Below are 26,492 nucleotides of genomic sequence, written 5' to 3' on the forward strand. Positions count from 1 at the left end.
AGACAAAATTAACGTTTTGATAAGCAGCAACATCTGCCGGCAAGCAAATATTTCGAAGCAAACAGTATAAATTGAACCGAATTTGGGCGAGAGGGTGGGGGGGGTGGAACGAACAACAGCAAAAAGAAAACTTTTCTCTCAAGCAAAATGGCAGAGCATCCGGGGTACCTTAGCTCAGCATCGTTTCGTAGGCTTCGTAGTCGGCGTACCCACCGTAAAGGTTGCCAGGAGATGTGTCGTCACCGCCACAGGAGTTTGATTAAATTTGCCATTCGCGAACCCTGCGCTCGCACACACACGCACGTGCCTACCCCGTAGAGCGAGAGACTTCCGGGACGAATCCGGGGGACGTCGCCTTCGACGACAGTGGCGGAACATCGCCCCGATGCTTGGTAACCCCCGGGACGAAATTAGTTTATTGCAGAATAGCTCTTCGGGAATCGGGATTCAGTTCCTTGGGTGCTATATTGACGGAGCGCGCGGTAAAAGAAAAAGACGCGCACAGAACTCGCGGAACTCTGTGGGCGGAGAAGAAAGTTCCTGCCGGAAATTCTGGCAAAGCCAGCTCCTCCATTTAAGATTTATTTAAAGATTGAGTGGAATTCTTGCGCTTCTTCCATTCTCTCTCTCTTTCTCTCGCTCTCTCCCACAAGAATAGAAGTAATCCTGAGCAGAAAGGAGCATCATCCGGGTGGTTTTTTGAGGTTATGAGGCTTAAACCGGCATTACGCTTCTCTCCGATTGAGATATTGAATGCCACAATTGTAGCATTAATTTCTAAATGGGTTACTTAGTGAATAAGAGTCTTCCTCCCACTCACATCCATACATCCAGGACTGACTAAGCCAACTGTCAAAAACCGTAACTTTTGTCATCCTGGACTAAGGTTTCTAATCCTTTTTTCCCTTATCTCCTTCACCCGGTTTACATCACGAAGTTGAAGTTACGTTCCTGCTCGATCCCACCGAGCTGGCAAATGTAATGTACCTTGTGGAAAAGTTTTCTCGCCCAAGCTAAAAACCGCACGGCATTGAAATGACACCCAATTGACAGGCAACAGGTGTCCGGTTCGGTGTGTACTGTTGTGTGTAACTTTACCCTTTTGTGTGGTATCGAACGGACGTGCTCCTCGGTGGGACGGAAGCTGGATAAAATGGTCCGTCCAATGTCTCGCTTCCCCTTTTCAAGATGGCCCCATCCACCGTAGATGGGTGAATTGGTTTACAATAATTTAAGTGGTTTCATTTAGTTGATTTCATAGTTTGGTAAGCCTTTTGATACATTACTGGGTAGCATTGTTGGGGAGATCAGTTCGAGGAGAATTTGAAGCTTCGCGGCACCAGCTGCTTTGATTCCGGTTGTTGAGTAGGCAGTAAAGATTAGTTTGATTACTTGTAGGTTGAAGCGATTGGCGAAGTAGCGATTGGCGATATCTGACACCTTCGATTCGACTGGATGCATATCTAGAAACGAGGAATAGTAGTGACATTAGATTCGAGGAATGCTTCTTACGCATAAGATTCGAGCCTAATTTTATCTTGGAAGCAGCACTGAGTAGGGTTTCTTATCACCGCCATTTGAAATCAATCAAGATTGCAAGGCACACGTTAGTTCCTCAACAACCAAAATACTAGCAATTCCAAGACTTTTTGATATCATCAGGAAAGATATGCTGAATGAAGTAAGAAAATGCTTTTTTGGTCTACAATTCCAAGATCTCTACCAAAAGATGGTAAGAATTGTTCCGAATGATTTATTCTCTGCCAAGCACACATGATGCTTCATGAAGGGTGTAGATAGCGTATCCTCAATAAAAGTGCGATTCAGGATTCTAGAATTCAGAGTAAGTATACTGGAGGTGTGTATACTTGTTGAGAATTGTTCCCAATGACTTCTTCTGTGTTCCCAATAACCGTAGTGAGGACTAACTATCCAACTAACTGGTATCATTATGTCTAGTAAGCTAGATAGAGAGAAAGAGATGGAGAGAGAGAGAGAGAGACTTCATCCGTACCAAGAATAAGTGATATTTGTTGAAGACATTAGACATCTGTTCCTCGATACTAAGTTCTAGAACTCAAGTTTTAGAATTATGAGATATCTGATGATTTTGAGATGTACAGCCATTTTGATAATTGTTCCCAAATGTTACTTGTTAACAAAGAATAATATATATTTGCGGAAACTTCTTGAAAGCCTTATCTCAAAAGTAGATTCTACATTTTTTAGAGAAAATTTCGTTCTATTGGGGTTGTCGATGTGTACAACATTATTCTCAATGACTCCTGACGCCACCTTAACTCCAACAATACTTTGTTTCTGTGAATGTGTTTCCTCAAAACGAGGTTATTTCTTTTTCTAGAATATCTGTAGATTTGTAAAAGTACATTCTCGGTGATGAGCGGTGGTAGAGGCGACAATGGCGTCGGTCTTCATATGACAGGACTGGGGTTCTAATCTCATCTGGGCCTTTCCCCCGTAGTGTGGACTGACTATCCAACTACGTGGTATAATTAAGTCCGGTAAGCCAGAAATGGCAGGCATGAACTAGGAAAGAGATCTTTAGGCCAAGAAGAAAGAAACAGAAAGAGAGAGATTTTCGAAGATAATTGGTTTCAAATGACTTTTTCTCTTCCAAGAATAGGAGACATTTATTAGGGGAAATAAAAAGTTTTGAGTCAACAGATTTTGTTGCGAGAAATTCATTGCATCTGAAGATTTCAAGTTAAACAAACTTATTAAGAGTTGTGCCCAGTGAAGTCTCCTCCATCAAGATTCAAAGACATTTTTGGAAGTAATTAGGAACTGTTTCCTCAACTCTATTTTCTAGAAGGAATGCCATCAGATTTATGTATATTATTTTTATATTTGATTAGTTTCTAGCAGACAGGACTGTCCATCCAGTTACAGGTAGACGAAGTCACGAAAATCAGAAATGGCAGGCCAAGACCTAACATACTTACAGCCATAGAAGTAATGTACCTCGGGTAATGTAAGCACAGTGAAGTTTTTGAGTTGTACAGACTTGAGAACCTTTTATTTTCAACACCTTCTTCTGTACCGATTTTCTATTTATTTTTAAAATTCCGGTGAACCTGTAGATTTTTAGGTTGATATAACTTTTGAGAACTGCTCCTGATAAATTCTACCTCGCCTAGAATAAGAGCAAAGATTTTTAGGCGTAGAAACTTCTTGAGCATTGTTCCCAATGATTATTTCCACCATGGACATACAAGGGACATTCATTGAAGGTATTAGAAAGCATTTTGTTAATAGTAGGATCTACCTTTTCTTGAGAATTCTCCATATCTTACGATTTCAAGTGGATCCTTCTCCAACATTTGTCCAAGCGTGTGTAATGTTTCGTTAGTCTTCAATATTTATGCTGTGTTATGTTTTTGGAAACTGAAAGCCTAATGTATCGTTTGATGTTGCTAAGATTTTGACGAGTAAAGACTTGATTAGAATTGTTCTCAATTCCTTCTTCTCCACCGATACTAAGATAAATTAGATGAGGGGATTATAGAAGCATTGTCTTCATATTAGCTTCCAGATATTCTTAGGTTCTAGAATTCCAGTGGTTCAAGTATAGAATTCTTGAAAATTGTTCCAAATAACTTCCTCTCCACCAAGAATAATCAACGCTTGTTGAAGAGATGCCTCATGGCGCTAGTATCCCTAGCGCCGACATGTATGAAAGAAATAAAGAAAACCTCGTACGTCGGTGTTGTACGTCATGATGTTAGAAATTCTTCAGTAGCAGGTTATAAGAACACGGCAAAAGAAACATTGTATAAAGCAACAAAACCAGCACCCCAAATAGCTCTGATAAGATACACGCCCGATGATGTAAACCCTGTTCCAACAAGGTACCACCATACGCTAGGCAGGAAGTTTGCTGTTCATCTTTCAAAAAACGGGAAAACAAATACCGATTATGACTGGTTAGGTGGAGGTGGTGCTATTTAAAACAGCACTGTTAGTTGGTCGCTACCGGTCACCGGACCCACCGCAGTACGTCAACAGTCATGTACAAGGCTGGACAGAGGCTCTCGGTCTGGTGTAGAAGGCGGTGTCTACGGGTGTGGATGCTAATAAAATTACGACAGTCGAATTAAGGCTATTAAGCAGTGCATACACACGCGATCCAAACAGACAGAGCGCACACAACGCATTTCGCGGATGCATTAGACCATCGCTCAGTACAGCCGTCACCGACACACATACACGTCACAGCGGGCAGCAAGGCGGACTGAGCGGTGGCTGCCTTTTTATCACGATCGCGATAAACGGGTCGCCAATAAAGCGAAATTCAACAACGTGCCCAACAGGAAAGCTAGAAGAAGACGCATAAGAAGCACGAGATGCGAAAAGCATCGCACCTCGTGCAGTTCGGTCCGGTCTCAAGTGCATCGGAAGCGTGTAACGTGTAACTCAATCATAACGTTTCATGAAATCGCGAATTACACACCGTCCCTACCTATTACCTTTGCTAACCCCCTGTTGAAGGCTCTCCGTCACCAGAAAGACTATTTCAGCTGCGAACTCATAAGTACGGTTCTCGCTGGTACGCTGCTGCGCTATCATAATCAAATCGGACTGTCCGCTTCTTCACCACCGAGCCTCAACTACACCCTGTGACACCTGCTGCTGCCGCTGCTGCTACTACTACTGATGATGATGATGAGCACTGGCACACGGACCTGTCGTTGTGCCAGACCTACCGTCGACACTCTGCGCACTCCTGCGAGGCTGTCACTGCGAACCCACACTATAGGTACGGTGTGTGAGTCTGGTTAGTCGCCATTCCCTTATGCTCCCGTACCACGGTTGCTGGCCTTCGAAGATAGCAGGCCGTGCGGTAATGAAAATGTACACCTCGGCCTCGAGCGCAACAAATAACTATGTTATAAACTCTTTATCAGGCTAGTTTAATTAGCATAGCATCGGACAGGCAGTCAGTCACCGCGGCCGTACCGACTTCCACCCGTGGTTGACGAAGTTAACGCACGCGTCCTGCGGAATTTTGCTTTTTTTTATCAGGCCCCTTGATAACTTCAGCCCGGTGACGCTCAGCTCACCTAGCCGCTCAGGTCACTCACGGTGGCGTACACACTCGCTCGCTCGCACACGCGTTAAACGCTTGTTTATGGTGTGGCGTCGAGCCGGCCGACCTGGCGCGAGGGCTTCGACTAATGACCAAACAAAAAACTTCGGCCCCTTCCCAAAAAACGCGCGCACGGCTGTCAGTTAATGTTTATGGTTGACGCCGATTGGAAGTCTTCGGCGGATTTTTAACGGAGACCACTCAGCGTGCGACGTGGTTCTGTTTTGTTTGGGGTGGCTGCGTACCCACGTGTGTGTGTGTGTAACGTGTAAGGCTTAGTAGTTTACCTTCAACGCAGCAGAAGGATACGGACATGCCGGGAGCGGCAACTTCAAGGTAGGGCTTGATCCGGTTTTAACCGTCTCAACAGTGCCTCCTTACTCAATGTCGTCTAGCGTACCACAGCAAGCCGGCTCCAGATCTTCGTTGGGGACTACCCTACCCAGGGAGGAACAGGGAGGATCACACTCGGACCATACCGCTTGCCTTGCCAATTAGCACGCCTTTGCGTGATCAGCCATTCGAGTGGCTTATTAGATGTGTTACCGCTCGCCGGGTCCCTTCTCCAAGATGGCGAGGTGATGTGAGGTTTGGGTGAAATGGCGTCGCCGAGCTGGATAAACTTCCGGACGACACAAAACAGATCACTGCCAGTCGATAGCGTTCCGAGCTGCACGTCGGAGCTCGATTGGAACGTCTAGAATTTCGCGCACATTTCGCCCAAAACTCCAAACGTCATGCGAGTTCCTGAGCTTCGGTGTGTAGGCTCACAAGAGCTAGTGTTTTGTTTTTTTTTTTCTCGGATGGGGATGGTTTGTACTTAGTTTCGCCCTCCGCTATCTCTCGATTTCTCGTCCCACCTTAGGGTCCATCCACCGCCGGACGATGGAGGAATCGCCGGTTCGAAGGGAGGTCCCCACCGAGATATCTCCGAGGCAAGTTCGGCAGCCGCGAGTGCCCGTCCATCACCTCTCCAGAGTCGCCGAGGCACCCTGGACAGTGTGGAGCTGGTGGAACGTTACCACTACGCGAAAAACCCTAACCGCAGTGGATCCCACTCCCCGAGCCTGTACGAACCGCGTCGACGACTCTCGAGCTTCGGTGCCCAGAAGCGCATCTTTCTCGATCTGATACGCAAACACGGCAGCAAACTGTCACTGAGCCGCAAATTCTCCGAGGTGTCCACCAAGACGGATGAGCTGAATCGGGAGAGTCGGAAGTTGCAGCGGGATCGAATTTTAGCAAGGTAAGCGATATTACGCGACAGAATAGCTACTTTCAACCCCTCTGTGATGATGTACCGCATGTGTAGGAATCAGCTTGGCACGGCACTGTCCGCACTGTACGCAAAGCTTCTAATCATTATGGGTGTTACACTACCGGTGACGGAGCTTGTCGCCAGTGCCGCACCGGCCAACTTCCACCAACCGTTCTACCTCTACCTGTACGGTGTCTCCATCCTGTTCTGCACCTTCCTATACATTGCCCGCTGGCGACGGCAAACCCAGCTCGAGTTCCTTACCCAGTGTGCAGGTAAGGTTTTTACCATCATAAATTTTCAACACCTGCCACCCGCTCACCACTTCCGTTGTCTGTCTAGCAGATGAGCGGAAGTCGTCCGTTGTCCGGGTCCCGACCACCGCCGCAGCCGCCCACAGTGGCTCGTTCTATCTGCGCATCGGTGCGATTGCGTTCGGCATCGGAAGCCTCGTGTACTCTGCCCTAGATTTTGGCCAATACTTCGAGCTGGACGGTAAGTCTTACCGGGTACAGTATCCAAGGATTGGGGATGAAAAACCGATTTAACGCACGGCTGACGCACCGAGGGTTTGCCTGCGGCATAATAATCATTATCGATCGGCTTACTTCGCCTCCCACTCCCGCTCTCTCTCTCTCCCTCTCTCTCTCTCTCCCTCTCTCTCTCTCTCTCCAGGCTCGGATGACTCTGGGTGTCGCAATCTGCTGGTCGCCCTGTTGCCCGCCGCCCGGATGCTGCTGTGCGTGGTCCAGATGCAGTTCATCATCGTGAGCGGGAAAGACTTCGGGCTGGATCGGCACGCATTCGTATCCCGCTTCGGTCTGATGCACATGCTGGCGACGAACGTGTGCGAGTGGTTGTACGTGCTGGTCGAGGAGGCGAAGCATGAAATCGTGCACCTCGACCACAGCCTGCAGCAGCAGCACCAGCAGACCAACCTGACAGGCAACGCAACTACAGGTACGTACACACACACACCAACACGCGCATACAAAGTATGCGAATGACAATGGGGGCGGACCTCGCACGGTAACACCATCCAGGTGACAACTTCAATTTCCCATCCTGTTTTGGACCTACTCCACAACCCATTCCAATATACGCTCGAATGGGACGGGCGTACCCAGATTGATGACAATGATGTTCTCCATCCTCTCTGCCCGCTGCTCTTTTCCTCCTCACCTATTCTGTATTTGCCTTTTTTTGCCTCCCAATAAATCAACACAATCCAATGCCTCAAACACTGTTTGGGCTGGACCATCGGGCACAGGATCAAAGCAACACCTGCCGGACGTACAGTGTCGCACCACCAACATCATGAGCACGCTCGTCCACAATGCCGCACCGTTCCTGTTCCCCTGCACCATCGAGTACTCGCTCATCTGCGCCCTCACACTGTACGAGCTGTGGAGTGCGTTGAACCGTACCACCGACCCAACCCGCAAACCTGCCCCCTCCGACCGTACCGTCACCGGCCGGCCCGCAAACCGACTCTCGATCGACTGTTCCAGCGCACAGCGCGGTATGTTCGGCGGTATCGTAACGCTCGTCCTAACGCTGATCGTACTCATCATGTACTTCGTGCTGCGAAAGGAGCGCCATCTGCAGCATGCGGCCACACTCGAGATAGTGGTGTACGAGATCGCCCTCTACTCGGTAACACTGGTCGCCGTCGTTATGGCGATGCAACGTATGCGTGATCTTCGCGTCGTTACCCAACGCTCCAAATGTTCGGCTCAATCGGCCGCCGCCCTACCGATCGACTGTCATCTACTGCTCGTAACGCAAACCGGCATCTGCATCTACGGCGTATTCTCCATCATCGGTACGTACCATACCCACGGGCAGCTACTTCACTGGGCCATCCTATCGGAGGTACTCGCCCTAGCGCAAACCTCACTCCAAACACTGTTCGTGCTCAGTACCTGGTGGCGTCGGTGCAAGGGTGCCCGGCAGAATCGCACCAAACCGGGACGGGAGATCGTTACCTTTCTGCTGGTGGCGAACCTAGCCGCCTGGATGGTGAACTCGCTCGTCAAAAGTAACGCTAGCTTCCGGCCGCTTGTGATGGGATTTTACGGTGCGGCGGCATGGGCCATCATCGCCCACATCTCGATGCCACTCGCCATCTTCTACCGGTTCCATTCCACGATCTGTCTGTTTGAGATCTGGAAGAATAGCTACAAGGCACGGTACAACGAGAGCTGGTAGTATGTATTACTCTCTTATCTGAGTACCACTAAGGTGTGTCGATGTGTATGTGTGCGTTGCATCAAGAAGAGAGTTCTCATCTCCGTCCTGTCATACGTGCGTGTCGGCCAAACGAAGCTGTCAGTTAGTCAGCATCGGAAGTAGCGTTCCCCCAACAACAACAAAACAAACATCACCTCCATTAGTCATATCACCACGCACAACCACTAGCTATTGGAGCTATAAACGAAAAATCCCATATCACCACCATCATATTTAGTGTAAATAAATCCTAATCGTTCGAAATAGTGCAATAAAGTGAGCAATACGCGCCAAACAAATTTAAACACCCTTACGCCCCTCTCCACCATTCTTAGCCTGAGCGCTTGAGAACGAACCCTTAGCACTTCAAGACGAACGACAAGCAACTCCAATGTGAAGTAAATCCCGCTGCCGCCGGCTTCCCATCATCAATCAACCGTACACAAGCGACGCGGTAAAATAAATGTCAATCTCAGCGAAGCAGGGCTTAAGCAAAAGGGTGCTGCTGCTGTCGATAAAGTTATTGCACCAACCGTGTAGAGGCGGCATTAACTTTTTAACCCTGTACGCTGACAGGGCAGCTGCCGTGTATTTCGTTTCCTTCCGAAAGAAAAACGAGACGGTGCATGAGAGAGCGAGCGAGAAGCAAGCTATAATCACAAAACCAGGTCGAACTGGTAATGGGGGATCGAAGCTGGGGCGAGTCCTCCGGTAATTGGTACCCTGGCAGAGGGCTTGCGGGCATCGATACGCACTTCGCTACTAATCGTTAATTAGTTATTGGTAAGTATACTCACCGGTCACTGATTTGCTGTCGGCTAAACGATGATCGAGTGGATTCCAGCAACTAGAGAGAGAAAGAGAGAGAGAGAGAGAGAGAAAGAGGGGTGAGAACTTCTCTCGAGCTATAATCCAATCCGGACAGTTTAATATCGGTCTCGGGTCTCGCGAAGGCTTAAGCCCTCAAGGCGCGCTTAAAGTATTGCGCGATTAACCACTGCGATTGCCGTTGGACGGCTTTTGATAAAGCCGTTGAGAGTTGGGCGAATGATTGTGCGAGAATTAGCGTGGCATATCACTCACCAAGTGTAGACACCGAATTCCACCGGAACCGTGTACGATGCGGTACGCGGCCGATATTATGGCCGTGTTCTGAACAACCCAAACCTATCGTTGTGAGCATTGATTGATAATGGATTATTGGTTTATTGGTACTGTTTTAAAGGGGACGACGCCTATTCGCGGACGTCATTCCGATATTATGGTGAGGCCCATTCCACTACCGTACCACCACAGTCGGACGTCATCGAAACATAGCGTCTGGGGGGACGGAATCTCTCTCTCTCTTTCTCTCCTCCCCCCACCCCTCTGCACCCTTTCTGAGATCTGCTCAGCTGATTCACAATAGCTCAGATGACCTGGTACATCACGTGAGCCAAAGTGTGCAAGACCGCTCTACCGTAGACATACGACGCTGCACTAGAATAGGAGACATGCGAGCCAGCGGGTAATGGAACCAGTTTTTTTTTTGCTCGTGTTCTTCAACTTGTCTGAGCCGTTTGCTTCTTATGCTCTGCCACCCGTTCGCACCCGATGTGGCACGCGACGGGCTGTACGGTTGCGCGATCTGAACCTGGATGAACTTGAACTTTGAACGAGTTGTCAATGCACGCTTGTCGCACGCTGTGCCCTAATACATCTTGCAAAGGTACCGCCATATATTTTTTTTCCTGCCCCGCCATCAAGAACGCCATTCACTGCGAGTCCTCGTGTTTTGGGTTCCAACTTTTCGCTCTCTTGATACAACAGAGACAGACAGAGAGAGAGAGAGAGAGCAGGGGGGGCAGGCACGCACGATCATGTAGTGTCACGCTGCGGATGCTGACACACACGCACGCAGCACGCCGCTGTGGGGCGCAGAGATTGAAGATCATGCAGCTCGTGTATTTGCCGTGCCTATTCGCACCTTTGACAGTCGTTCCCTTCATGCCCCGGACCGTGTCCGATTCGCCATACACCTCCAAATGGAGCTCGTGCCACTAGCGATCTCTCGCACCGGTCCAAGTTTTTGCTTGCGTTTTTTTGTTTTTGGAGCGACTTCGCACCGTGCTCTGTCTATATCTGCGGTGGACTTCTTTTTTATCTCACTATCCACCAAGACTCCCACCCCGTCTTCTGCGTACGCTCACGAGGCAATACCGGGCGAGCCACCGTACGAGATAGGATCGGTAACCCCCCGTGTGTCAGTCGGATCCGATCGTCGCACTAGACGCGTGTCATTCCGTGAGTCTTTCCACCCACAGACGAAAAGGGTGTGTGTGTGTGTGTGTGTGTGTGTATATATAACGCGCATTTGTGTATTTCATCCGGACGGAAGGAACTTCCCCCCTCATATTCTACCCTTACTCTCCATACCTGGAAGAGATAATCAAGAGAAGGTGTAGAAGAAGAAACGCTAAAATACGGACGTCCGTTGTCGCACGCGCACGCTTGATGACGCCTTGTTACCTTGTACTTGGTGTCCCATCCTAACCAGGCGTAGCAGTAGACGCTTGAACCTTATTACCCGAGACACCTTCCCGGCACCATTCAACCTGAACCCGGCCGTTTGACCACATCTGCGTTCAGACCACGGGCTTAGATAACGCTAATAAGTAGCGTCCAACCGCTCTGACGTGCTCTGCCCGCTGCCGTGTTGGCTTTCAATTAGTGAAATTGATTGGCTTTACTACCACCACCGATTGCTGATTGAAACATCCCAAACACCCGTGCGTCCTCCTGGGGTGGACAGATAGGCGACGGCGGTTACCCACCCGATTTGCGGTTTCTGCTGTGCGTGCGTGCCCCTGTGCCCCTGTGTGATGAGTGAGGGTGGATCTACTCCGTCGCTTGTTATCTATTACCAACCGGGTGTCTTACGCACCAGTTCTTCAGCTCGATAAAAGCGGTGCCAGGTTCTGGAACGTGTGCCCATTCACGCGTCCATATTAAACGGTGGTGAGCTGGTGACGCTGTTCTAAAATTCCGTGCCCGTGCTAAAAACCGCACCATCAATTCGACGAGCTCAACCGAACCGGCGCAGTGCCGCACATCATGTCCACCAGCGTTACGCCCAGCACACCCGGCAGTACGGGCGGCAAGCTGCTCAAGAAGAACTCCGTCTCCTTCAGGTAGGGTAAGCATAGGCCGGGAGGATAAGGGATCATCGTTCCCAGCGGAGATAACCGCAAACCGTGCTTGTGTGTCTAAGCTGATAGGTTCGCCCGATTCGCCCAGATTGTACGTGCATTTGCAGACTACGGGCGCTGTGGTGCTTATCGCCGCCAAGCGTCGCAATTGCAATCCGATTGCCCCAATTGCCATGCCATTTGTGTTGGGTTATGTTTTCACCAGTGCCCGGTTTCGTCATCTAGATCTAGCACTGTTTAGCTTGAAGATGTAAACAGTGAATCGAATTTTTGATACAACACAGAAAAGGGGCTGTGTTTCGTCACGAGGATTTTTTGTTGTTGCTTGAATCGCACGTTAATCTCCGAGGGGAATTATTCTGCGCACACATTTTATGAGCTTTACAAGTGTTTCGCAGAGCATACGGTGAAGTGGATCGACTGCCGGATAGCGTGAAGATTAATCAATTACGCCACATATATAATTGTTGCTCTCGGGTACCAGAGACATTGGGCAGATTTCTCGTAAGTAGGTGCTTGTTAGAGGGGATATTGAAGAAAGTATGGAGCGGTGTTCCAAGTGGATATTGGCAGCAGCAATAGAATCTGGTACTTAAAGCTCTTGCAGAATGGGGATACGACGGGTTCAAGTGCCGCTATCGGATATCAACTTCAAGGACCTTGAAGTCGATGCTTCAGAAGGTGCCTTAACCTCAATTGAAGCTCTCACCAGACCACGCAAGGTCAGGAGGTCAGGAGGTCAGGAGGTAGAATTGATCGGGATACATTATTATCTTGCACGAAAGTTCTAGATTTTCCCCCAAAATTAGCATAACCCAGCGAGTCTATGCAGTTCCATTCTCCCGTCCAGCAGAAGTTCTTCAAATTCGGTCCTCCTACAACGTAAGAGAACCCTTTATATGCATGCATTGAAGTCTCTCGCCCATTATTGTGGAACCAACAATCAATGCTACGTTTAAGATGACATTTAAGGACCGTCACGACGCGTGCCATGAACAGCCTCGGGTATATATGAATGTGTGAGTGTGTGTGTGTTAGTAAATATGCATTGATAAAAAAATAATAATAACTAGAACAAAACGAGACCCGTGCCAAAGAGGGGCGGGGGGGGGGGAGGGGGTGCTGTACATAAATCGCAGTCGCGGGTCGCTAATTGTCTAACTCATTCGCATGATGCCAAGATGACGGAATGGGCGGCAATAAGACGGCAGGGCGGCAGGTGGCGTGGAGGTGGAGGCGGAGGACGTAAACGGTGCACAGGGTAGTTCACCTCTGTATAAAAGACCGTGTGAGTGCGATACGCGCACTTAGTTGCGCGTCGCAGGGCGCATTTTGCACATCATCAACCATTTTTTTTTTTTTGTTTCTCCTTACTCTCCCTTCACCCCCGTTGCGTTCGGCGTGCACCCGGGGCGCCTCGATTACACAGTTTTAACAGTGAGTCCGCAAGTGTTACTGCGAGAGAAAGTCCGAGTGTGTGGTTGGTGTTTATAGAGACTGTGCGAGAGAGAGAGAGAGAGCGGGCGACTTAATTGCACTCACGCGTGTACGCACGCCTTCGTTGGCACGTGCTCGGCGGGCTTCGCCTCACAGCAACAACAAAAACACCAACAGAACGCCAAAGTGCATCATGGTCACCAGTGACAAGTAGGTGACAGGCAGACTAAGGGTAGTGAAGCAAAACCACCGGTGTATCACACGCGGGGTTCGCCCTGCTAAAGCGCAATCGCCATGATCGTTGGTGAGTTGCCGATGGACGGCCCATTCGTCAAACCGTTGGTGCGACCGACCGTCCGGGCACCGATCGCAAAGAGGTAAACACTACTGCTCCTAATAGAAGTTTGCGATCGATTAGCGTCGATAAAGGCGTCGAGAGCCCGTCCAGCCGTCACACAATCATTACCATTATCCTTCAGGCCTAGGGTGTTTGCAGAAGTAGCGATTAAGCACAACCGAGCTGTTTCAATTTCAAACCTAAATATGACGCTAAGTACCGACTGGAGTCTGAAGTAACTGTACGTGGTATCACTCGTCAGAAGCGTGATGAGCGGTTTTTTTTTTTTTTGTTGAGGATCACACCTCAGTACAGCGGACAATTTGCATCTACTCTCGGACTCCTTCTCCACCTGCACGACCTCCTCTACCCACCCCCCTGTATAGATCCGATGCTAACGAGTCGTCTGCCATTTTGCAAACTGTTTGCCAAACTGATTGCCCGCTACCACTTAACCTGTCCCGCAGGTTATTATGTCCCCCGATCGGTTATCTTTTTGGCGAACAACACTGGCGCGGGGTATCGCAGGGTATGCAATCTGTGCGTCCACCACCGTATACACCGGAGTGGAATCGATTGGGTTCGCTTCTACCTATTTTTTTTTTTTTTTTGTTTTTGCTTCCTCGCTCCTGAAAGGGATGCAGAACCTGATAAGGTCCATTTCGAATGTGATTCGATTGTTTTGCGGTACCGTCAAGCACCTATCGGTGTTCAGTTAATGTTTTACACTTTCAACACGCGGACGTTTTTCTTACCCCGGGTGTGTCCCGGGTCTCGTGCTGCTGGGACATCTTGCGATAAGTTTGGAAGAGCACAACACCCGATCGATCAAACGCGTGACGGACAAAGTACAGGCACTAGTTCTTCAAGGTAGCGCGCAGGTGAGTTGAGTGGAAGCGTGGAAGCGGAATAGCGATAACACCTGCTAGCGAAAGTCATACAGAACGGAGAGTGAGAGAGAGGGAGAAAGAGAGAGAGAGAGAGTGAGCGAGGCTTCCGAAAAAACTTTCTCCTATCAACTACCTGCGATAGACTACCTGACTACCTAGCCTCTAGATGTAGGTAGCGCGTTCTGGAGCATTCTCCAGCAGAACGAACCGGTTTCTTGTCCAGAGATAAAGGCCTACTATTGCGCAATTCCGAAGCGTCCAATTGCCCGGTAGCGAACGAATCATTCCACACCGTGCCACACAGAAGCGGGAACCGAGATAAGGGACCCGATAATCGATTGGCTGAGTCAATCAGGCATCGGGTAGAACGTGCGTGCACCTTTCAGTTGATCACGACTACTCGACTTGGTCACGTTTTTGCGAAATTCAGTTCTGCGATTTAATCTACCCTCACCCCATCATCATCATCATCAACGCTTGATGTAGAGTCGATTTCGGGTTATCGACTTATCGAGTTTATCATTTCATTTCCCTTCTTCGTTTTCACCCTACACCTGTGACTGTCCCGGGAGCAGTGAGCAGCTAGAAAGTGAGCTAGCGTCACTCGGCGAAACAGCTACCGCCACCGTTGACGAGGAAGCGGACAGCCCCCACAACGAAGACGATGCTCAGCCGGTACTGAGCTTCGCCAAGGACAGTAACTATCTGTCCGTGCCGAAAGGTGATCACGACCCGGACAGCGGGATACAGCTGCTAGGCAAATCGGGAGGTTCGATCTTGAGCAACGCGAAGACAATGCCGGTCAAATATAATCACCATCACAACCATCAGCATCATGGGTCCAGTACGATGCTGGATCAAATACCGGAAGATCTGGAATCGCGGCGGAATGGTGGGGGAGGTGGTGAAACGTACACATCCGGCCGACGTTCGTCCTCTGTCGCGCATGAGGGCCATGGACACACGAAACCATCACTGATGGCTGCCATTCGTCGAGGATCGCTGGCCTGGTTGCCTGGGCGACGGCATCACAACAATGATATTGAGTCAAACATGGGCAGCAAAGTGTCGTTAAGCCAGCTGCCACCATCGAGTGGACCACTGAGTGAGCAGGCACTGGAATCGCGCCGTAAAAACAGACGCTTTGGAGAGTAAGTACGAACCGAGACAACCAATCCGGAAAGCTATTCTAGATACTCTATACTGAGTTCACCTTTCCGCCAACAGTGATGCACTCAGTACAGCTCTATCCGCTTTGTACGCAAAGATAGTCGTCATCCTCGGTATTGCGCTACCGGTCACCGAGATTCTATCCTCCCAGATACCGGCCAACGTTTACCAGGGCTTCTACCTGTTTCTCTACACCGTCAGCATCGCGTTTGTGATCTTCGTGTACGCCTCCACGATGCGACGACGTGCAGTGCTAACCCTCATCAAGAGTTATCGTAAGTATGAGGACCTCCGGAACCGAAACTATTTCACGCGTCCGTTCTAAATGCACCTCTACAACCTCTGCAGATGAGAAAACGAACAGTAGCTCCTCGACGAAGAAGCGCATACCGCACTTTGGTAGCTTCTATCTGCGGGTCGGTGCTATCGCGTTCGGTATCGGTACGATGGTGTACTCGGGGCTCGAGTTTGGACAGTACTTCGAGCTGAACGCATCACCCGGATGTTCTAGCATCTTCATCGCACTAACGCCGGCCGCCCGGATGCTGCTGTCGCTGGTGCAGATGCAGTTCATCTTTCTGAACACGTCCGATTTGGATATGGCCAGACATAAGGTGTTTGCTAGGTTTGGGCTAATGCATATGGTCGCGACGAATCTGTGCGAGTGGTTGTACGTGTTGGTGGAGGAGACAAAGCACGAGATCCACCATCTTGCCCATACGGCACATCACAAGGGTAGGTAGTGTGAGGCAAACGGGTGTAGAACACAGGGAAGTAATAATGATTGTCACTTACCTGTTACCTTCTAGGTGATGCACTGGACACCTACACAGCGCTAGTTACGGCCGCATCAACGCCAACCAGCACTGTCTCCACCACGACCACAACTTCAGACTCTTCGGAAGAGCTGCTAGATGCCGCCCTCAATCACACACTGGTCCGGCGTGCCACCGAACCTGCAGCAGAGTACGTCGACTGTCAACGCACCAACATAATGGGATCGCTCGTCCAGAACGTATCCCCATTTCTCTTTCCCTGCACGATCGAGTACTCGCTCATCTGTGCCGTCATCCTGTACGAGATGTGGAAGAAGGTTAAAACGATTGCAGAGATCGATCGTACACGCCGCAGCTCGATCAAGGTGCAGACCGGAGCCGGCTCGAAGAGTGCTCACCATTTCTCCGTCGACTGTTCCCGGGCACATCGGGGCATGTTTGGCGGTATCCTGCTGACGGTCCTCACAATCATCTGTCTCATCATGTACTTCGTGCTGTATGACGAACCCGGATACGAGTACTTCGCGATCCAGGAAGTGACGATCGCGGAAACGCTCATGTACGCACTGACAGCGGTCGCGGTGGTGGTCGCCATGCTGAAGATGCGTGATCTGAAGTACCAGCGGAAGAAGAACGACCATCACAGTGGGTCGATCAGTCTCGACTGTACGCTGCTGGTGTTGGCCCAAACGGGGGTGTACGTGTACGGGATGTTCAGTATCGTCGGCAGCTACTTCTCGATGAAGCAGGGTGTGCCGGGAGCGAGGGAAGGCTTGGTGGCGGAACTGTTCAGCCTCATACAGACCTCGATCCAGACGCTGTTTATCCTGAACGCGGTCTGGCGCAAGTGCCGCGGTGCTCAGCAGAACCGCACGAAACCGGGCAGGGAGATCGTTACCTTCCTGCTGGTCGCCAACATGGCGATGTGGTTCATCAACACGCTGATTAAGGGACGGGCCAGCTTCCGGCCGTCTCATCTCGATTTCTTCGGCACCTGGGCCTGGACGGTGATTACGCACGTGTCGATGCCGCTCGCCATCTTTTACCGGTTCCACTCGACGATCTGTCTGTTTGAGGTGTGGAAATCGACGTACAAGGTGAAGATCAACGATCATCATTAGTGGTAGTAGGAGTAGTAGTTGCAGTAGCAGCAGTGGTGACGACTGGTACAACATTGTAGATAGTAAAGACGAGACTGGTGTCCAGAGCGAACACACACACAAAAGCACACCGTTAGCAGCCCAGTAGCTTAGAAGGATAGACGAAATATTCTTGGTCCCAAGATGGCCGCCTGTGACTTAAACGCCTAGTGTTAAGCTAATCGAACGTACTTCCGCGACGGTTCTCGATAGAGCATTCGCACGCCTCTGTGTCACCACTGTCGATCTTCTCCCACAGTGAGGGATTATTCTTCCACTAAATATTGAAATAAGCAGTATTATAGCTCGCGTTACGAGCTCGTCGTTTTTTGTTTTCTCTTCAGTTTCTTTTTTTTTGGTTTTAATTTAGGAGAGCAACCTAACCTCAATCCCAAGCACAGCCATGAGGATGAAGTGTCTCTTTAGTATGTGTGTTTTTTGTTTGTTTTCGATAATAAAGATGTTTTCGTTAAACGACTCGAATGGGTACGAGTTATTGAGCGCCGAACGTCCCGTCACCCGTTCGAGACACTACAGAAAAAAAACAATCCCTCCATTGATTTATCGGTTTCTTCCGTTCTTACCATCTCCTCCTCTTACGGTCCTTCGGTGTCCCTTCGGCTGCTACGACAAGTGTGTCTGTGTGGCGATGCGTGCGATATGTGCAGATGATAGATATGGGCCGGGAAACGACCCATTGCAATGATGTGATTGCGCAAAAGGATCACAAGTGCATCTTGACGAAAGAGAGAGAGAGAGAGACAGAGAGAGCGAGGTCAGAGTAATTCCTTCTCTTTTTCGCGTAATGAGTCAAGAACAGGGGTCGGCAACGTAATTCTTGTTGGACTGAGACAACTCAACTTATTTAGAGAGGCTTTGGCTCTCTGAGACCTCGTGCGCCTCTTCTTCAATTAAAATAATTAGAAAAGATGTCTGCTTAAATAATGAATTTGTTGTTACGCTCTACTAGGACCTCCGAACTCACTGCGGGTGAAGAACTTATAGAGTGCACAAAGCCACCTTGGTAAGGTAAATGTGATGGCAAAGCATCATAATGAGGACAGAGCCTCCTAAGCAAAGGGCAGGACTTCAAAGTGAGGCCCGAGTCCAGATCTTCAACGAGTGGACAGAATAGCGGTTCACGGTGGGGCAAAAGCTACTTTGTGACTGCAGCGCTTCACAGTAAGGACACAGCTGCTATAGAAGGATAGAGCTTTATAGTCAGGAAAGAACTACTTTATGAGGTCAGAAATTTACTTACTTCTCTGTAAAGGCAGAACTATCTAGTGTCTCACTTGAGAGATATTTTATAAGGGCACACGACTCTAACGCAGGAATAGGTGCAAAGTTAGAACAGCGCTACTTTGTGACCGCTGAGCTTCAAAGTAATGATACAGCTACATTTTAAGCATCGATGTGAGGATAGAACGCCTTTGTGTGGACAGCACCAACTTAGGATAACAACATATTAAGCTTAGGCTTACCTTTTAAAAATGGAAGCAAGTGCTCTGGACCTCTTTTATGAGGTGATTCCCGGAGGCAGAAATGGTAACGGCGGAGGTCTATCTCATACCAGGGCTGGATATCGAATCCTATGCCTCGATTGCCGACCCCTGGCAGCGCGGAAGATCACGAGCAAAGATGTAACCGGTGTATCCGGAACGTTCCGGCACATCTGCACTATCGCTCACCAGAAATCTGTTCCGGCCTCATTAACCCATAAATATCGGATCACCGACAGGGGTTACGTTTGTTTTGCTGACAAACTTGTCGTCTACCCAATGACTTAATTTCTTCACCAACTGTGGCAAGTGCCTGTGGCACGCTCTCTCTCTCTCTCTCTCTCTTTCCCGGGGTGTTTTTTTTTTTTGGTCATCTCACTCACATCACACGCACCCACGAACCCCTTTTGGAAGGCAACCAAGGGGAAGGTCGCATTCAGTCTGAACGGAACCGCGCTCACGGTTGTGTGTTGTGCGGAACCCTGTACCGAGCGGTTTTTGGTTCCGCAAGATGAGCGTCCGCAATCGACGCAGCACCAGCAGCACCAGCACGTCCGGCGAGTCGGGCAAGGATCCACAGCTCACCTTCGACCAGCGGCTGCAGGCGAACGCACGGGAACGCTACCGTACGCACAGGTAACAGCCACGAACCGCTCGAACACGCTACCCTACCGGCACACAGTTGTGATAAAAAAATAGCATTGCTCGTTTGAACATTTGCAGCGTTAACTCGGCGTTCAACAATCTGCGCCAGCTGATACCGACCGAACCACACAACCGGAAGCTTTCCAAGATCGAAACGTTACGGCTGGCGAAGAGTTACATCTCGCACCTGATCGCGGTACTCGTCACGGGGAACAGTCAGCGGCCGTGCGTCGACACAATCAACCGAAGGCAGCCAGCGGACCAGGAAGCCAGCATCGGCCGGGACGAACCGGACACGTCCTCATCGTACCGGCAATCAATCTGCACGTTTTGTGTTACGTTCGACAAGTGCTAATGATTCGTTCCTTTAACGCATAACAAAACCCTTTACAAGTGCTAGCTACTCTACAATTATTTCCATTGCTCTGTGGCTACTACTACTCACGTGTTCTATGACGCGGATTTTATTAAGCCGTTAAATACATAAAACACACAAAGCTTTGTATAATAGTTTAAAAATCTTAATCGTGTTGCGTCAAGTGGGTACAATCTGATCTGAGCTGTGTGCTGCTAGCCGCGTGAAATAAAGTCTTAACTCATAAGGTGCCTACGTAAATCCAGTTCAGTGTTACAACTTTGTGCCCCCATCCCATAAAAAAAGCAACCAGGATGAGAGCCACATCAACCATTTAAACCACTAAGCAAAAGAGTCCTATCCTATTCCGATTAAAGGATGTAGATATTTAGTTGTGTGTTTCAAAATTAAATAGCACCTGCCGTTCTTCATCCTAACATATAGAGCTTGGAGCAAACATTTGTTATCGATCGTAAAATAAGACAAATGAAAAAGTTGGGTTCCCTCAGTTCGTCACGCTACCGCTGCCGAGCGATTTCATCAGCTGGTAGCACTGCTGCAGCCGCTTTTTATCGCCAATCTTTTCGAGAGTTTTGGCCGCCTCCTCCAGCATGCCAGCGCGTTCGCCCGGGGACGACAGACAGGGTGCTGGGAGATGTTTACAGGCGACGTACAGTGCGGCCGCCCGTTCACGGCCACCTTCGAGCTGTGCGGAACGATCCTTGCCGCAGATCAGTGACGAGCGGGAGTTACGCTGCCGCAGGCTGCGATCGAGCAGCTGTTGGGTTGGACCGGGTGCGGCACCAGCCATCAACCGGCAGACGGCTTCGTACAGGAATACGCGCGACTGAGCATTCTGCGGGGAAACGAAAAAAGGGTAAGTTCAGCACGAAAAACCGAGACGATGAACCGCTGCCGGAACTTACCGGGAATTTGCTCGTCACCAGCCGGAGCAGGTTCAGGTCGGTTTGGAAGGCGGCCAAAATTTTGCCCGGCACCGTCTGGTGCGTTTGCTGGTTGTACCGCGTATCCTTCTCAATCTCCCAGAGCGCGGTCCGCGCTTCCAGCAACCAGTCGCACGCGAGCAGTTGCGATAACTGTCGGGTTGGGTGGAAGAAATGCAACAAGTGGCTTACATTTAGTAATGCTGTCTACACATAATCTACAGTAATACACAATGAATGAAGCACGCACTCGGCAAATCGGACAGATCCGCGCGATGGTAATGTCCACTCGGTTTAGAAGCTCGACACCTTCGGGTTGCATTGCAGAAGTACTGCACCTCTTGCCAACACGGTAAGTGCAATGCAACTACAATGCACCCGAAGGTGGGACCGGAAGATAATCGTTTGCTCTACCTAAGGTACGGGTTCTGTGCTGATATGAGGGGGGGGATGGTAGCGTCAACTTTATGGCCCAACTCTTGTCACGCTTCATAATCTTCTTATAGAACTACTTAGGCTGCTTAAATTTTATGACTACTTACTGGCTTTAATCTTCTAAGCTCAGGATCTATTGGTTATTGCCGTGCAACTTGTAGACCCCTTAGACTCTAACTTTTCATAGTGTAGCTACATCAAGATGCTTCCTCAAATAGATTATCATGCTACGGGTATAATGGAAGTCATGGGAATCAGGCCAAGTCCTCCAAGAGGGATCAAGGCATAGAGACCTTCATTCTGATGCGTTCCAGGGATTAACTCATGACATATGGTTTGAGGTCGTCCAGAAAGACCGATTTTCCCCCGTTTTAGTAACTGATTCCTCACGCGTTGAAAAATTTTGCTTTGAGTCGGAATAGCAATCTTATTTAACAAATCTTCGGATCTTAGTCAAGGCTACTAGGTTTTTAGAGTGACAACCTAGGGTCTGCAAAAGGGAGACGACATTTTTCCTCTTTATCCCGGTGCTAAAGTGGACTATCTGAGACTTGCTTTAAGGCTTTCCGAACTAGCAGAGGCTTACCTAAGTATCGAGATCAGACAGCACAATACCTTGAAGTTGCTGATTCAGTTGGGGGAGATGCACAGATAGCTGTTTGCACCTATGCAATCTTCAAATACTTCATCTAAATTGGGTTAAATGTCCGTACCGTCAATCAATAAGAATATTGAGGATATTCAGTCAAAGGAAACCTATCCACTCAACAGCAGCTATCGCAAGAAGCTGACTTTTTTCTGAACTGTCGAAGAGGGTCTCTTAAGACGTGTTAGACGCTCACGCTCATGGGATTTGAGCCCCGGTCCTGTTACTTGGAGAAGACTCCCAGAACCTGTATTCAACAAACGAACCAACTTCACTTGAATATTGACTGACTAGTTAGGACATTTCATAACTCAATCCGTAAATTCTTTTCAAACCGTGCCCATAGACAGAGGAAAGTTGATAGCCTCAAACTGATACTGGTTAAAGAGTATTCGTGCTTCGTAATTGTGAGGACTAACTTCTGTACAATCTTCCGTCTGTATATATTTTGGACTACATACATTCAAACACCAGTATCTCATAATAAGAGTAACGCAAATATTCTACGCCAACTTACCAGCTTCAAACGGCTCGGAGTTTTGCAGATGTTGCCGGTAAGACTATCCTCCAGGAAGCGGCTGCTAGCGTTGCAGTTGGCAAATATCATCTCAACGCTAGATTCCGTCTTGTTGCTAAAAAAGAAAACCAAAAAAACAAACCCCGTTCATTAATCCACCAAGCTAAAGGACGTGTCCTAAAAAGGGGCATGGGAAAACCTACATCAGGCCACGCTTGGCGTGGAACGCCAGCAGCAACGCACGCGGCAGTGGATCCTCCGTTTGGTGCAACGCGGCTGGTACCGTTTCCACCTGCACGTACATCGCTTCCGCCAGCTCATCCTCGCCGAGCAGCCAAAATCCAGCCACGCGCAGCAAATTACACCACCAGTGGGCGAGCTCATCGTAGCAACACTCCGGCCCGTGCACGCTGCACGACCCATCGAACGGGACCGGTTTTTCCAGCCCAAACGTATCCTGCAGCAGCTCGGTGAAGTAGAGGATGTCTCCACTGACGCCACTGCCGGTCGAAGAGAGGTCCGCCACCTCGCTCGATTTGCTGCCGTGATGGTCTTCTTTCGTGTCCTTTCCGTTGATTAAGACACCGGCCGTTCCGGTGTTTCCTTTCCCAGGGGAACCCGTACCGTTCGATGCACCGTCACGTACCGTACGCTCGTGGCCAGATCCCACCAACAGTTGAAGTGCTTGTTGGAGCAGATTCAGCCGATACTCACGCATCACGTACTCGATCGGATCGGCACTGTTGCAGAGGGTTGTGAACAGGGCGGTCGAACCGTCGGTACGTTCCCCGTACCGGAACCGGTTGGTCGTCAGGAAGCGGAATCCGTACGGTGTGAAAAGCCACCGGAACCGTCGGCTCGTATGATCGCTTGCCAGTTGTTTCGCTTGGGCCAGATAGTACCGGCAGTAGTACTGCAGCAGCCGTGGATAGCTTCGCTTAACGCGCAGTGCCGCCAGCAGATAGATCTCGATCGTATCGTCCACCGAAATGACGGATGCAGCCGTTTCGGCCATATTTACCGCACACAGGCTCATCATTAGCCCGTTCGCGTCCGTCCGGTTCGTGACGAGATGCAGCTGATTTAGGCGATGGTACAGCAATGCCAATTCCCGTGCCGAGTGTAACGCATGCATACGCTCACCTTCCGGCTTAAACAACCCGCCAGTGCGGCGCGATAACCAACGGCCTATGTACAGCCGGTGGAAAAACATCCGCACAAACTGCCAGGCCGTGGTCGATACTCGCTCGAACCGTGTCGACGGGAGCGATAGGCCGAACGATTGCAGGCACAGCTTCGCCTCGCGGTACGAGGCGTCCGCATTGCCCCGACGGAACTCCACATCCGACTGACGCTTGTGCTTCCAGTAGTCGGTGGATGCCCGGGACCTGGGCAGCAGTATCGGATCACCGTACACTAGCATGCGCACGAGACAGAACGCCAGAAACATAAAGTTGACCAGTGCGAGCAGCAGCGTAGAGGACAGTCGGGACCAGGACAACGATTCCTCGACCGCCAGTATGCGTCGCGTTGTGCCAAGTTCTTCGGGCTGTTCGCTTGACGCCAGCGATAGCAAACTGCCGAACGGATTCACCACCAGAACGGCCAGCATAAACATACAAATCGTTAGCCGCGCGTTCGATGACATACCACCCAGCCCGGACAGCATCTCGTCGTCCAGCAGATCGTCGCCGCCAGCGCTCGAAAGCGACCCAGATCCGGTAAACGGTGATCCCGGCATCGAGCTGTCCGAATGGGCCGGCGACGAAGCCGGATTCGATTCATCGCTACGCGGCGGCGTTATCGGACCGACCATCATCTCATCCGCCAGGTGCTGCTGTCCGACCAGCAGATCCTTCAGCGAATGTTTCTGATCCGCCAACCGCATCTTGTACGCCATATTTTCCTGCTTCAGCAGATTGTTTTGCTTCTGCAGATGCCGGATGTGGTCGATCGCTTTCCGAAGGATGGCCGATTTGTTGAGCTTCGCATCGACCCCCACAACGATGTTTTTCAGCTCGACGATACAGCTGTTAATGGAGGTACGGTACCGGCGTTCGATCGCGTTGTGCGCGGAACGTTTCACCTCCTTCACCTTCGGCACACCGCCGGACGGTGGCAGTCGGCTTAGCTGTACCTTTGGCTGTACGTCCGGTGCGAGCTGTGGCTGGGGTTGCTGCTGTGGTGGTTGCTGTTGGGCCGGTGCATCCAGCACGACCGGGATGCCCGCGGCTAGGATCGGTCCGTTCGGGGTGTTAACGAGCGTGTGCAGGTTCGGGTTGGGTTTCACCGTCACCATACTAGCGGCCGGTGCCGTGGTCGCAATCGAATGAACGTTCCCGTTCGTGTAGATCAGTGGCGTGTTGGCCGGCAGGAACACGGACTGCTTGTCCACCGTTTGCAGCGTGATCAGTTGCGGCATCAGGTTCTGCACGCGTACGTTCGTGATGCTGGGCATTAGGTTGGCGGTGGTCGGTGCTGGCTGTGGTTGGGTAGCAGTGGGTTGTGGGGCAACCGACACACCAACACCCGTTGGTGCCGGAGCGATCTTCTTCGTGTAGGTTTGTGTGACGGCCGGTGTGCGGGCGTTCTGCAACAGGAAAGTAGTTTGGGTGGTGGGTGTGTCGGTTGATGGAGCAGCCGACGAGGTGACGGTGTTGCGGTTCGGGGCAAGTATTACAGAGCGCGCCACGAGATGGTTCCCCGCCTGCAGATGTATCTGGGGGACGTGTTGTACGTGGGGCTGGGATGCTGCGGTGGACGCAGGATGCATCGATTGTAGCATCGCTGGCGCACACATCACCAGCTTCTTTTCCTCCTTGGGCGACAGCAACGGAACACTGCTCGGCGTGGTTGGTTTCGGTGCAAGCAGTACCGGTTCCTTCGGGGTCGCACCGGCCGACGCTTGAAACATCGGCTCGCCTTTCGAAGGGCCGGGCGATGCTTCCTGTGCGAGACATTCCTCCTTGATCGTGACGCTCGACCCGTTTGCCGCTGGGAGTGCGTTGGCCGCAGCGGACGGATCACCGAGCGTTTCCTCCCAGCCAAAGTTGGTGAGGAAATCTTCACCCATAATGTTGAGTAGCTTTTCCTCGTTCATTTGATCTGTGGATGATGCAACGGGCGGTAAGAATGACTACAACCGAAACACACACACACAAGCACACCATTAGAAATACTCACAGATATCGGTGATGTCGCCAATATCGCTGATATCGTTCATGCCGATGTCTTCCTCCTCGAAGTTACCGTTCGAGAAGAATAACCCGGGCGGCGGTTGGAACGGATCATTCCACCCGCGGTCTTGATCCATTGTTTTCGCCTTTCCTCTTACGCTTCTTTTTATTTTACTAATACAATAAATAAATTACTCCCACTAGTAAACGTATCAGAATGTGAAGAAACTTTCGACGTGCTGCTTCGATGACGAAAAAAACACCTTTTCCTGCGTGTGGTGGCTGCTGTTGTTGACGTTGTGCCCGATCTCGGCGCAAAACATCAGATCATACCGTCTCGACCAATCAGAGGCCACCGTTTAGCATCGTACGATTGCTAACCACCCGTGTGACGTCACGCCATCCAACATCAGCCCCGCTGCAATGTTGCGGCGCATATTCGTCGTACGCTGAATGCAATTGTTCCGTGTCTGTTTTACAATCACACACACACACACACTTATTGAATGATGCACACGTTTGATTGTTGTCCGTTTTTGGGGTTTGAAACGGTGGGAAGATTTTATAACACAAAATTCGGGAGGTTTATTGCAGTAGGCAGCAACACAGTGATGATGTTTTATGCTCGGTTGACCGTTGTTGTGAGCATGTCCCCTTTATTTTGATTATGTTGACAGCGAGGTGTGTGAATTTGAAACCGATCCGCCCGTTTATACTGGCGAGTTGGCGTGCCTCATC

At 50.1% G+C, this 26,492-nt stretch overlaps 4 protein-coding genes and 1 long non-coding RNA gene across 9 annotated transcripts; 3 read left to right on the forward strand and 2 right to left on the reverse strand.

Annotated features, from left to right (window-relative positions):
• Positions 1–677: 677 nt before the first annotated feature.
• Positions 678–16,917, reverse strand: LOC118509856. The gene is made up of 4 exons (XR_004905945.1): positions 16,794–16,917; positions 16,415–16,691; positions 9,395–9,444; positions 678–1,463 (listed from the first exon to the last, which is right to left on the reverse strand). It is a non-coding gene; the product is annotated as an uncharacterized LOC118509856 (long non-coding RNA).
• On the forward strand, positions 4,046–8,908 carry LOC118509806 (proton channel OtopLc-like). Of its 2 annotated transcripts, none has more exons than XM_036050952.1 (6): positions 4,046–5,443; positions 5,973–6,353; positions 6,420–6,640; positions 6,711–6,860; positions 7,041–7,325; positions 7,636–8,908. In XM_036050952.1, exons 1-6 carry the CDS (start codon positions 5,421–5,423, stop codon positions 8,574–8,576), a joined length of 2,001 nt encoding a protein of 666 aa, XP_035906845.1. In that variant the 5' UTR covers positions 4,046–5,420; the 3' UTR covers positions 8,577–8,908. The 2 variants fall into 2 exon arrangements, with proteins under 2 accessions (XP_035906845.1, XP_035906854.1); XM_036050961.1 differs by lacking the exon at positions 4,046–5,443 and adding an exon at positions 5,473–5,864.
• On the forward strand, positions 10,837–18,011 carry LOC118509778 (proton channel OtopLc). Of its 3 annotated transcripts, none has more exons than XM_036050926.1 (5): positions 10,837–11,767; positions 15,025–15,600; positions 15,677–15,894; positions 15,968–16,354; positions 16,429–17,829. In XM_036050926.1, exons 1-5 carry the CDS (start codon positions 11,691–11,693, stop codon positions 17,514–17,516), a joined length of 2,346 nt encoding a protein of 781 aa, XP_035906819.1. In that variant the 5' UTR covers positions 10,837–11,690; the 3' UTR covers positions 17,517–17,829. The 3 variants fall into 3 exon arrangements, with proteins under 3 accessions (XP_035906819.1, XP_035906813.1, XP_035906826.1); XM_036050920.1 differs by lacking the exon at positions 10,837–11,767 and adding an exon at positions 13,091–13,599 and having other exon boundaries at positions 16,429–18,011; XM_036050933.1 differs by lacking the exon at positions 10,837–11,767 and adding an exon at positions 13,632–14,440.
• A 1,478-nt stretch (positions 18,012–19,489) lies between these two features.
• On the forward strand, positions 19,490–20,333 carry LOC118509845 (transcription factor 15-like). 2 transcript variants are annotated; one of them, XM_036051046.1, is made up of 2 exons: positions 19,490–19,672; positions 19,736–20,333. In XM_036051046.1, exons 1-2 carry the CDS (start codon positions 19,548–19,550, stop codon positions 20,034–20,036), a joined length of 426 nt encoding a protein of 141 aa, XP_035906939.1. In that variant the 5' UTR covers positions 19,490–19,547; the 3' UTR covers positions 20,037–20,333. The 2 variants fall into 2 exon arrangements, with proteins under 2 accessions (XP_035906939.1, XP_035906947.1); XM_036051054.1 differs by having other exon boundaries at positions 19,760–20,333.
• LOC118509768 (sterol regulatory element-binding protein 2) lies at positions 20,114–26,419 on the reverse strand. The gene is made up of 5 exons (XM_036050910.1): positions 25,762–26,419; positions 22,782–25,683; positions 22,579–22,693; positions 20,963–21,133; positions 20,114–20,892 (listed from the first exon to the last, which is right to left on the reverse strand). The coding sequence occupies exons 1-5, from the start codon at positions 25,889–25,891 to the stop codon at positions 20,542–20,544; spliced, it is 3,669 nt and encodes a 1,222-aa protein (XP_035906803.1). The 5' UTR covers positions 25,892–26,419; the 3' UTR covers positions 20,114–20,541.
• Between the last annotated feature and the right edge of the window lie 73 nt (positions 26,420–26,492).

Source organism: Anopheles stephensi, chromosome X (genome assembly GCF_013141755.1).
Source record: "Anopheles stephensi strain Indian chromosome X, UCI_ANSTEP_V1.0, whole genome shotgun sequence".
Lineage (NCBI taxonomy): Eukaryota > Metazoa > Arthropoda > Insecta > Diptera > Culicidae > Anopheles > Anopheles stephensi.

What these genes read in the sequence shown, in the direction of transcription:
- LOC118509806 (XM_036050952.1), top strand. Translation starts at nt 5,421, where the DNA reads ATGCCGGGAGCGGCAACTTCAAG. An exon ending in CCGGGAGCGGCAACTTCAAG is followed by an intron (nt 5,444 to 5,972) that starts GTAGGGCTTGAT and finishes GTCCCACCTTAG; the next exon opens with GGTCCATCCACCGCCGGACG. An exon ending in CCAATACTTCGAGCTGGACG is followed by an intron (nt 6,861 to 7,040) that starts GTAAGTCTTACC and finishes CTCTCTCTCCAG; the next exon opens with GCTCGGATGACTCTGGGTGT.
- LOC118509778 (XM_036050920.1), top strand. Translation starts at nt 13,517, where the DNA reads ATGATCGTTGGTGAGTTGCCGATGGACGGCCCATTCGTCAAACCGTTG. An exon ending in AAAAACAGACGCTTTGGAGA is followed by an intron (nt 15,601 to 15,676) that starts GTAAGTACGAAC and finishes TTCCGCCAACAG; the next exon opens with TGATGCACTCAGTACAGCTC. An exon ending in AACCCTCATCAAGAGTTATC is followed by an intron (nt 15,895 to 15,967) that starts GTAAGTATGAGG and finishes CAACCTCTGCAG; the next exon opens with ATGAGAAAACGAACAGTAGC.
- LOC118509845 (XM_036051046.1), top strand. Translation starts at nt 19,548, where the DNA reads ATGAGCGTCCGCAATCGACGCAGCACCAGCAGCACCAGCACGTCCGGC. An exon ending in GAACGCTACCGTACGCACAG is followed by an intron (nt 19,673 to 19,735) that starts GTAACAGCCACG and finishes ATAAAAAAATAG; the next exon opens with CATTGCTCGTTTGAACATTT.
- LOC118509768 (XM_036050910.1), bottom strand. Translation starts at nt 25,891, where the DNA reads ATGGATCAAGACCGCGGGTGGAATGATCCGTTCCAACCGCCGCCCGGG. An exon ending in CACGCCAAGCGTGGCCTGAT is followed by an intron (nt 22,694 to 22,781) that starts GTAGGTTTTCCC and finishes TTTCTTTTTTAG; the next exon opens with CAACAAGACGGAATCTAGCG. An exon ending in TGGTGACGAGCAAATTCCCG is followed by an intron (nt 20,893 to 20,962) that starts GTAAGTTCCGGC and finishes GTTTCCCCGCAG; the next exon opens with AATGCTCAGTCGCGCGTATT.